This window comes from Battus philenor, unplaced genomic scaffold (assembly GCF_028537555.1).
Source record: "Battus philenor isolate CCGP_79_NKW_IND1 unplaced genomic scaffold, ilBatPhil1.0.hap1 SCAF_13, whole genome shotgun sequence".
Taxonomy (NCBI): Eukaryota; Metazoa; Arthropoda; class Insecta; order Lepidoptera; family Papilionidae; genus Battus; species Battus philenor.
Genome location: NW_027181675.1, coordinates 3,046,366 through 3,057,874, shown reverse-complemented (window position 1 = coordinate 3,057,874; position 11,509 = coordinate 3,046,366). Strand labels below are relative to the sequence as shown.

Genomic DNA, 11,509 nt, shown 5'->3' with positions numbered 1-11,509 from the left:
ATTATTATTATAACCTTTTGGCGTATAATTACATATGGCATATAAAGAATGTACTGAAGCGGTATAAATTGTTTATTGCGTCACTAAATTATTTAAACAAAATCAACATTATAAGGCATTACAAAGAAAAATTACTTGGACATAATGAAAGTATTAATAATAGCATTTCTGTTAAAAATTGGGTATTCTGTACATGGATTTTTTACTTCACTTAAACTTAATATATAATTTTGTGGCATTTATTAATAACATTAACAACTTCATAGAGTTTGATTAAATGTTCTGCTAAGGGCTTTATCATTTCAGCCATATGTCTTCCACAGAAAGACGCTTGCTTCTTATTGGCTTGACTAAGGGTTTAGTCTATGGTTAAACTTATTTACAGTAACAAATCAATATACTGATTGAATAGTAGATATACTTTATAGTAAGTTCAACAAAGACTTTCTCAGAAACCTAAGCTTAGTCCATAATATTAGTAACTATTGCGCTACATTTACTTTAAAAATATCTTTGGAAATTATTCTCATTAGAAGAGAATTTGGAATATGTACACTTGAATGCAACTGTCATGGGCCTCAATATTGGAGCACAACTGAAAGACTTAATTTATTTATTTAATATTTTTCTTTCATTTTATGTATAATGCAGAAGGCATTTTCTGCCAATTAACCCTTTGAGTGTTGCATAGATAAATTATTAAAAGTAGGTGAAACAAGTTAATGTCGATAAACAAGAAAAATAAAAAAGTTAAATCAAATTGAGAAGGAAAAAAATCACATAAAAACTTTAATTATTTAATAAACTATATCTTGGCTTGCTTGGGTTATATACAGTATCTGCCTTTGATTAGCGCTTTGCAGGTGTTTTAAAACAATTTCAGGGTTCTCACAAAGATCCAAAGATGATTTATAAACTATTGATTGCTTTTCAAAATATAAATAAATAAAAATATATAAGAATAATACTATAATAATTTAATTTTAATTAATTACGTTTAAATATTAATGTAACCCAGAGGATGTAATCAAAACATCAATGACATTCCTAGAGATTTTTACAAAAGCAAGTTTTGTAAAAAAAAACGATTCTTTGAAATAATTCCAATTTTATTTTTGATTTGTGTGACAATGTATGTGAAATTAATTATTTCTGATGTAAATATTTTACCAGTTTAAGAGTTAACACATATTTATGTTTTTTTTTTGGGTCGATTTCATATTTCACCCAAATTACATTTGCAATTTAATATGTTAATGTCATATGTTGCTTCTCATTTTTATGTTAACTAAGACATATTGTATTACATTCCGTGTATATAAATACATAATTGAAATAAAAAATTGTTTTCTTTTTAATATTATCTTATGTCAATTAAACGTCTTACAAGTGATAAACCCTCTCATTACAAAACAATACTGCAGTTTTTATACTACAAAATAAGCAGAACCGCGTTTTCGGTCGCCATTTTATCAGAGTTCAGTAATATTATGAGTTAAAACTAGTATGCGGTTTATTTAACTTGAACTTACAGTAGTAAAAAACAAACTACAAAATATTAGAAAGTTTTTTTTGACATATATATGCACTAAAATATATTTTCACAGATATCTAAAGTTTAATGGACTCAACAGATTGACATTTAGCAAATAAACATTATTTTACCAGTATAGTTATAGCGTAATAAAGATTGGTCTAATATTACGAAAGTTCATCATTAATATTCATTAATTAATTTAGGTTTTCTTTAGATTTAATTAATATTTTTTAGGTTTATTTATTGCAAATACGTTAACAAAAATTATTCAATTTTGAGTTAGAGGCGAAAAAGGAATTAGTTTTAAGAAAAGTGAACTACAAGCTATTAATTCTATACACGAATTGAAGATGTTATTTAAACTTAACGCTATTTCAAATTATAATAATTTGAACCAACTGATATATACTTTCAATAGATGGCGTGAATACGAATGAGAAAAGAGAAACGTTCAAATTTGGAATAATTATTATAGATAATTGGTTATTTAATCTTAACAAATGTTTCCAAACATAAGACCAAAAGATATTTTAAAACCACGTGTCAATTTAAAATTATATCTAAGCAAAACACGCTTCATGTTTACGTATTTTACCAATAATTTCAAGGCATAATGTGTTTTAATCTCCCTATGGAATAAAAAAATACTCATTCCGTTCATGGTAAGGTAATTTTTTACATATAATTGAATAATTGTGAACATTGTTAAGATCTTTCAACTATGGTAGTATAACTTAATAAAAAAAGGCACCCTTTGGTGTATAAAATATTATAATTGTCTTTATTATTTAAAGACGTTGACTACACCATAATTCAAAATTATATTCTTAAAATTATATATTTTGTTTCTTAATTATGTTTATTTGTAAAATGGTAAAAACGCCATCTATACGACATTACATATATTAACGTAAAACTTTTTAGACTGGTAATTTCAAAACTGGCAGTTTTCTTATTTATTGATTTCGCCAAGTTTATACGTCGTGCTTCCTTTTACTTTAAATTCAATCTTCTTTCTTATTGGCAGTTTCGTAAACAACGGAAAAAAGATACGAAATAAAATAAAAAAAACATTGAAATATTAGTTTATTAGACAGTGTTTCAATTAATTAAATTCTATATCTGCTACAAACGAGGTAACAGGAGTGATGTTTGTGTTGTTCAATTGTTATAATTAAACCCCTGTAACGAGGCATTGTGCGATCGTCGTTATTAGTGTGAAATGTGTGCTGAACCGCAAAGTGCAGACGGGGGTCGCGTGGCGCTGCGCCGGTCACGAGGGTGATTGTTATTGTGTCTGAGCCAATTACGAGCTGCTGCGGTCTCGCGCGGCGTGACGGCACTGCGAGACGCCGGAGGAATGTTTCACAGCGTCTGGGAGCTGGTCATCCGTTCGGGAGAGTCCTGCGCCGCGAATGGAGGCAAAGTCGCCGGGGCGAGCGCGCGGCCGCGGCCGGGGGCGTGCCGCGGCGCTCCGATATGGATTTAAGATTAACGAGGGCACGTCGCGGGGCGCGGCGAGGGGCGCGCGGCGCGGGCGCGGTGTTTACATGCGGGTGCAGGCGGTGGCGTGCAGCGGGCGGCGCGGATCGATGCTGGGCGGGGCGCGGCGCGCGCGCGCGGGGCGAGCGCGGGGCGGGGCGAGCCGCCGGCCGCCAGTCCGCCTCGGGGCCGCGTCCGCGCGGTCGTCGCCTGATAGTGGTCGTGCGGCGGCCGGAGTGTCTCCGCGGGCGCCCGGCGGCGGCGGCGAGCCTCGCGCCGCCCGCCTCGATGCCGCGCGCAGCCGCAGCGTGCCGCCCCGCGCTTCCCGCGCCCCCCGCGCTGCCTGCCCCGCGGCGCCGCGCCACCGCAGCGCCAGCGCCGCGAACCCGCCGCCCGCTCCCGCGCAACACCCGCGTCTGCGACCCGTCTTCCTCTGGGCGCGACAGCTCGACGGCGAAGTGCAGGAGGTCCGTTGCGAGGACTACGACCCGCGCAACCGCATTCGTATAGCGCGCACTTCCGCCGGCTGGCGCGTCATCCCGCGCACCGAGATCTATAACTCCATCCGTCTGCCGCCACCGCCACCGCCGCCACCGCCGCAGCCCACGGCGCGCGATCGCCGCGGGCGCAGACGCTACGCGCGCAGCCGCCGGCGCGCCCGCTCGCCGCACGGCGCGGCGCCCGCAGCCGACGCGGCGCCGGGCCAGCCCGCCTGGCCCTTGCCTCCCGACCTGGAGTCGCATATCCCATCGCACACGATCGCGGTGGCGCGCGCGCCGCCGCCGCCGCCCACGCCGCTCGACAACCTACTCGCGGTCGCCGAACTGGAGTTCAACCAGCAACGCGAGGAGCGCCTCCTCGAGCTCGACGGTTTCCTGCCTGCCGAGGAGGTCGCCCGCGAAGTCATGTCATTCGAGCTCGGCGAAGCGAAGCCCCCGGAGGAGATGTTTTACGAGGGCAAGGCGGCGGCGACGGGCGAGCGCACCGAGGATGCTTTCCCGAGCGACATCGTCGCGCACAAGGATCTCTTTGAAACCATAAGCGAGGCGCATTACTTGCCCGAGCTGGGTGGACCCCACGACGAGGCACTGCTCGAGTCGCTCGTTGAGAAAGGCTGCGAGGACAACCAAATTCTCGGACAAGCGCTCGACAAATTAGCACATCTGGTGCACGCCTCCGGGGACTATGCCGACGAAGAGGAGGATATTTTGCTCAGCGAAGCACCGGTCTCTGACATCATCGATAGGCTCGAGCAGTCGCTAGAATCGCCGGGCCGGAACAGCATCACCGCGGCGCAGGGCCTGCTGCACCTGCACCACATCGGTGACCACATGCCGCCCCCTGAACACCAGCAAGCGATAGAGCAGACTTTTATCACCAATGAGGATTACAACCACGAGGAATCAGCTGAATGTTCGCTAGAAACGCTTCGTTCTGAAGCGGAGTTGCAACAAGCAAATGAGGTAAACCACATAGAATTCGAAGATTGCGCCGAGAAGAGGCTAGATAATGACGTCGTGTCGAGCGACGCGATGTATACCGAATCAGTACCTGACCCCAATGAGACTTTCGAAAAGACTTTCGAGGAACAGCAAACGGATATGACAGAACCTTCCTATTCTGAGCACGGAGAGCTAAACGACCCCGGCGACCTGCCCTGTGACGACGCCGATACAGATATCGTTGAGCAGTTGGACGAAAAAGTTATCGTTATGGACGAACAGATGAGCAACGAGGAGACGGCGGCGGACCACGGCAGCGACGGCAGCAAAGACCTTGAGGATTTATCGAGCAACGAGGAAATAATGCCAACAGACCTGAGTATAAAGAGTGTCGATAAAAAGTTGAGTCCGATAGAGGTCGCGAGTGACACCATTACGACCAACTCCATAGAGGACAGCGCGTCGGACAAAAGCGACGAGCAGCCCAAAGATCTGAGCGTGCATCGGCGGCTGCCCACTCCGCATGCGTCGCCGAGACGGACGGACATACCGCGACCGCCGTCGCGGGAGTCCGATGCAATGCAATCGCCGCAGCCGAGCGGCATACCCGCCGTGCCATCCTCCCCGGAAATATTCACGATGCCACTCACCAAGAGTAAACAGACTTTATTCTTGGAAACACTTCTCTCCTCGCCGTCACCTAAAATGTATACATCGGAAGTGACGATAACAAAGCAACAGTCCGAACCTCTCAATCTGGGCAAGCACAGGAAATCAGCCAGCCCCACCGTCTCCAGTTGCTCAGACGAAATGCGGAAATTAAACAAAGAATTCGGTGAACCGCAGGAAAAGAAATCGAAAAGAGAATCAATGGAAGACTTGGCGAAAATTACTAAAGTGTTTAATAAGTGCAGCGAAGATCCGGCGGCCGATTCCAAAATTAAAAAGCTGGAAAGGATCGCTCAAAGGGCCAGCGAGGAGTCGGCCCCGTCGAAACAACTGTACTTCCTTAAGACGTGCTCCGAGTTCAACATGCCCGATCCTTTATTAGTTCCCAAGGATAAAATACACAACATCATTGCCGCTCCCGGCAGAGAAATACCAACTCTGTTAATGCAGAGACCGGAGCTGAGACTACCCGAAGCGTTCGCTTTTCCCGCTGTTCTACAAGACCCGGATATCCTTGTTGTTTCGTTGTCGCAATTAGAGAGAATCCTCGAAAACAACGAAGCGCAGATGGCACATTCTAACCCGAAAGAGACTATGCAGCCTCCAGTAAAGAGTTCGGCGACTGTCAACAGTTCCAGTGCAGACAAGTCCAATACGCCGCAACCCGATCAGACGAATCAACCCAAGCCGATACCGTCGATGGACGCCCTGGCCGGCGATATAGACGCCGCGACGTCCGCTGCCCTAAATCAAATGTTGTGGCTGCCTTACCTCAGCCAGCTGGAGGCTATGGCAGCTTGCTCGCAAAATATGGATTTCCTGAAAGCTTTGAACTCCTCGGGATATTCGGGACCGAACTACAACGACCTCTCGCAAATGTTCAACCCGTCAGCCCGCTTTATGGGGCCGGCGGGTTTCCCCATGATGCCTACAATGGACTACGATAACCGACTGCAATTCGCAATGTGGCAGGAAGCGATGAACCAAGCGAATTCTGCTGTCCCACATAGATCGAAGCCTTCCTTGGAAGCTCAAATGAAAGAACTGTCTAAAACCAGCGACGTTCAAAATCCGTATGTACACTCCACTAAAAGCCATCAGAGTAAAACGCATTCGTCGGCGAGGACCAGTCCGATCGCTCACAATTACAACAACCAACGCTCCATGGCGCACAATCCGTTCCTGCAGGGCATGTATCCGGGCATGGCTCCCAACATTCGGCCCAATTTGCCTTTACCGGGCTTACAAATACCGTACTTCAACCCCGGGATGGTGGGGAGTCAGAGATCGCCGAGGACCGGGCAGCAAAAGAGTCCGTCATCTCCGTTTTACCCGAATAACAATTACCTGCACTCGGTGAAGCAATCCGAGTCGCAGAGTCACCAAAGGAGCGCGGCCAGCTCGCAGGAGTCGCCGCGGCCACGTATCAGCGTCAAGTCGCTCCAGAACCTTCTGGAGCCGACGGCGGCGGCGGCGTCGGGAGTGCCTTCAGCTCGGAGGTCGTCCACCACGACAGCCGCGCTAGGTCGTCGACGTGAGGAGCCGGAGGTCGGCAGCACCACACCTCTCGGCGAGCCTCCGCTGCACATGCCACCGCACCCACACGACCCATCCTCCTTTCATTTATGGCACCCTCTGTTTGGCAAGTAAGTGAATTTTTTTTCCACTCTTTTATTGTCGCACCGCGTATTTTCGTTATATCATTCGTCATTTCTTTGCTATGAAAATAACTGCTACGTTTGTACGAACTTATGAAAATTTTACAAGTTGACTATGAAAATTTTCATATGAGAAAAATTTTAACTTTCAAAAATTTGTTCAGTACCTTTAAGAAATTTTTATGTAACAAAAATTAATTTTCGAAAAATTTCACCGGTTTGATAAGGAAATTTTCAACAAAAAAATGTAACTTTCGAACACTTGACCAGTTTACTAAGGACAATTTCATGTAAGAAAAAAATTCTATTTCGAACTTGTTGTCCACATTTATGTGACTAAAAACTTACATGGTCAACTGTGGGTACTAAATATACTACATATATCAGAGATTATTCAAATTTATTAGCGTTTTAATTCTAATTGTCAATGTTATACTATTTTTCTTGACGCCGACTTTACCATCGACACTGATTTTTAAAGCCTATATAATAATGGTATATTTTACAAACTAAAGTAAAAACATTTTTAACAGTTTCGTAGCGACTGCAACAATTTTTAACGCAACCCGTTATTAAACGAAACTATTAAAGCGCTTGAAAATAATTTCTTTCTAAAACAATTACCGTATCTGTTAGTCATCTACCATAATGAAGCTAAAACTGAAGTGCTTGCAAAAGTTTTCTTATCGCGGTGCGATTAGCGCTGTATATATAATTGCACCAACGTTTCGTTACACGATAAATTCACTTGACTTACTAACTATTTAACAAGTGAAATGAAACGTTGAAAAAAAAATGTACACCATTTTCAATGCGTAAAATGAAATAAAAAAAAATATATAAAATATGTTATCTGTATTCCATTTGACGTATGCTGCAAGGAAACTATGGTTACATTATAAATTCCTATTTAATAATAAATCGTTCCACAATTATGCGTTTTATGTTTATGCCTTTGATAACAATTCATATTTAAATAATATATATTATTTACGCTATTACGTATTTTTACACGGTGTAAAATTTTTAAAAGTATTACTTCGTAATTTCAGAATAATTTATTCTTTTTATCACACGTCATCGCTGGAAAAGTTCACATTACATAACCGATATAGAATTATTGATAACCCTTCAGTTTTCAGACTAAGTTAAGTGGTTTTAGAACAGACTATGTTAAATATTATTCTTATATACAGGATTGGTTAAAATAATAAGCTTCAGATATAATAAATAACGTAATGATAATATTGAAAAATTATCTTTTTGAAATTCGAATACTAAATATGTTTCTATATGTTGTTGCATTCCGAAAGTAAACTAGTACAATAAGTTAATATAAAATATAACATTAGTGATCTCATTATATATGGTTATTGGACATAGGTGACTCCAATAAAGCTTTCACACCTATATCCAAACACCTGTATATCCATAGAGTATTTCAGAAATGTATTTGAAAAAGAAAAGATTTATCACAACTTTCCTATGTTCGTTTCCGAAGGCCGTTTGTAATGTTTCCCGAGGAACCTTTTTCCATTATCCCCGGGATTCGCAATTTTCGACCACAAAATCCTTCAACCCTACCGAAAATATTATTTCTATTATACACGACAATTTCTAAAGTTCTTTAGGTTCATATATAATTTAATATCTGTACCCACGTTACGTACGGTCGGTTAATAATTCAAAAAATAATAAATTATTCATTAGAACATTCCAGGTTCAATGGGGAATAATATTAAAATATTTATTGTTATATTCTCGTGCCTATGGTAATTATATACACTTAATTATTTTTTTTTTGACGCAGTTTATATTCCTATGCCTGGGATATAAATAATGAATTAAAAAAAATTATTATCTCTCGGCCTCAACAGACTTCGATCTGTCAAAAGTTATTGGCTCGTTTGACAGCTAGGGACAGATGTTTTAATTTACTCTGTGGTTTCCTTGCAATTCTACAGTTTTTACTCTACATAAGAACAATAATCGAAGAATTAATGTGCTTCTGTTTGAAAGCGTTGTCACTGTTATTACCGTGGCTTATATCCATGTTAATATAAAGCAATGACCACGATACCGACTGACACTTGGACGACAGACAGTTGATCGACAGACATGAATTACGATATTTAAATGAATCGTAGTCAATTATGTCAATATATACTTACCTAATCTATATATTTCTGTTGATTAATAAGATAATCGTGTAAAAAACTTTTATAACGGAAATTGTATATAGTTTCGCTTAAATGAAAAAGCTAGCTTCGTCGTTAGCTTAAAGTGAAGGATTAGCTCTAGAAGTTCTTCTCGATTTTTCTCACCTGTGCAATCTTGTTAGAAATGTGGTGGTAATGGCCCAGTCGATTCTGGGGCGCCCGGTGCTCTCCTTATGTGTCGCCATGTAGCTCGGTTTTTGGCTGTATGAAAGCATTCATTCATAAAATTAAAACAAATATATTATTAAGTATGAAAACAAATTGGTAAAAATGCTTTACGGCCTGTTGTGTTTTGTGTCCAGGAACAAATGAATATAATACTTCATGCAACATAATTCTTCTGGAAAAAATTGTCGTATGAAATTAATTAATTGATTAAAAACAAACTTAAGACGTTAGACAGGAAGCCTTCGTTAGAACATTTATAAAGGAAACTGTAATGTACAAACCTAACGAGATGAAGCACAAATATGTTATTAAGTATGAAAACAAATTGGTAAAAATGCTTTACGGCTTGTTGTGTTGTGTGTCTTGGAACAAATGAATATAATACTTTAAACAACATAATTCTTCTGGAAAAAATTGTATAAAATTAATTAATGGATTAAAAACAAACTTAAGACGTTAGACAGGAAGCCTTCGTTAGAACATTTATAAAGGAAACTGTAATGTACAAACCTAACAAGATGAAATCAGTGAAGAAATAGAATCGATAAACATTTATATACGATCGATACAGACAAGTATAAGACACTCCAGTATATTAAATCTTTTTACTAACAGGAAGAAATAGTAAACGCGTTAAAATACATTTCTATGAAAGACTACATTTAAACTGGCGATTTCATTTTATTTATTTATGCGAAACTACATTTAACATGATAGTGGTATATTATATTATATATCATTAATTATTTTACATTGCATAAATCAATCTATACATATTTATTATATTATTTTTAAATACAAAAGATTGTAATACTAAATATGATCTCATCCTATACTTTAGATGGTATGTCCAATAACCTATGTATTTATACTTACATGCCTTAAAACTGCCTTTTTACGGAATATTTAAAAGCAATGATAGGAAGTCAGGTTGTATCTACTTAAACAACCTATAATGTAAAAGACCAAACTAGATGTAAATAATAATAATGTTATAACTGTGATACATATATATAAGAGAAAAATTCAATAAAAAAAACCTGTGATATTGCTAATTGTAAATAGACCTAACTGCATTGATTGAGGATGGATGAAAGATAATTAGAGTGGAAGAGAAAAAGAGAACGAATTGTGGAATGAAAGAGTAACAAGATGGGTACTGTGAGGAATGGAACAAGAGAAAGTAAATAATAAAAGAGAGTGAAAAAATTAATAACAAAAATAAAATTCCTGTTGTCACATAAATAGGGGTGGAATGAGATTAAAAAAAATATGATAGAGCTATGCTGGGAGTTTCGCTGTGAGATCTAATAAAAAATGAGGAGATCAACCAATATCACAAAGGTAGCTCGAAGAATTGCTCCTATAAAGTGGTAGTGGGTGTGGTACATCGCTCGTGTAACCGCTGACTGTTGGGATCGAATGGTCGTGGAGTTGCCACTACAAGTCGGTAGAAAAGGCTCAAGTAGGTTCCCCAGTAGTGGGCAGCGCAATATCGCTCATTGTGGTGATCTTTAAGTGAAGCCAATGCCTTGAAGCAGGCTTCTATCCACTGAAAAGAAGACAAATAAAAGAGACCTAGCCTAGTATCAGTGATGGTACTAATTTCAACAGTCACTATAATTATTCATTATGTAACATCATAAATATCTTTATATGTATTACGTAGTACGTCTATGTAGTCTTCAAAAGAAGAGTGTCAGAAGGTACCAATTTGATGGAAAATAGAATCAAAATTTTGTCATACAAACGCGCCTGTTCAGCTAGGCATGCTGATCTTAAATATTTAATAGAATCAGGCGTTACCTTGCGGAAGTCCATCCTAAGTAAGAAAAGGACGAATATTTTGCCACTTCCGCACATGCAGTGGTAGTCGTGCAACAAAGTGCGGAAGTGGCTAAATATTGGTCCTTTTCTTACTTAAAACTTTGTCAGTTTGAGCTCATAGACGCCCACTGCATAGCATAGATCTTTCTCATAGGTATCTATGGGGGATATACCATAATACGCATGGCAGGCGGGTTGGTGATCACAGTGTGGTATTTTGTTACGCAGAGGACGCTGCTGCTCATTTTTGTTTCGTTGAAACTTGTTTGTTATTTATAAATCCTAAATAATTAATGTAGAAAGTGTGAATTACGTTTGTGGAAAGCTTATGTTTTGCAGTGGGTATCTATGTGCTGAAACGAAGACGACGACTGTAATACTTTTCATACTATTAATTTCATCAAAATTTTCTCTGTCTTTTTATAAGAAACCTTAAGCTTCGAATTAAAAGCCTTTGTTACTAATTATTCGGTCCACGAATACAATTTATGGTCTTAAAATATATTT

The 11,509-nt window shown here is 39.9% G+C and overlaps 1 protein-coding gene across 1 annotated transcript in view; it reads left to right on the top strand.

Moving 5' to 3' along the window:
* The first annotated feature begins 3,763 nt into the window (after positions 1–3,763).
* The window catches only part of LOC137933233 (uncharacterized), a 156,233-nt gene continuing 148,487 nt past the window's right edge, over positions 3,764–11,509 (top strand). Inside the window, exon 1 of the mRNA XM_068777095.1 lies at positions 3,764–6,776. Coding sequence (XP_068633196.1) covers positions 3,925–6,776 — 2,852 coding nt within the window. The 5' untranslated portion in view covers positions 3,764–3,924. The remainder of the gene's footprint in view (positions 6,777–11,509) is intronic.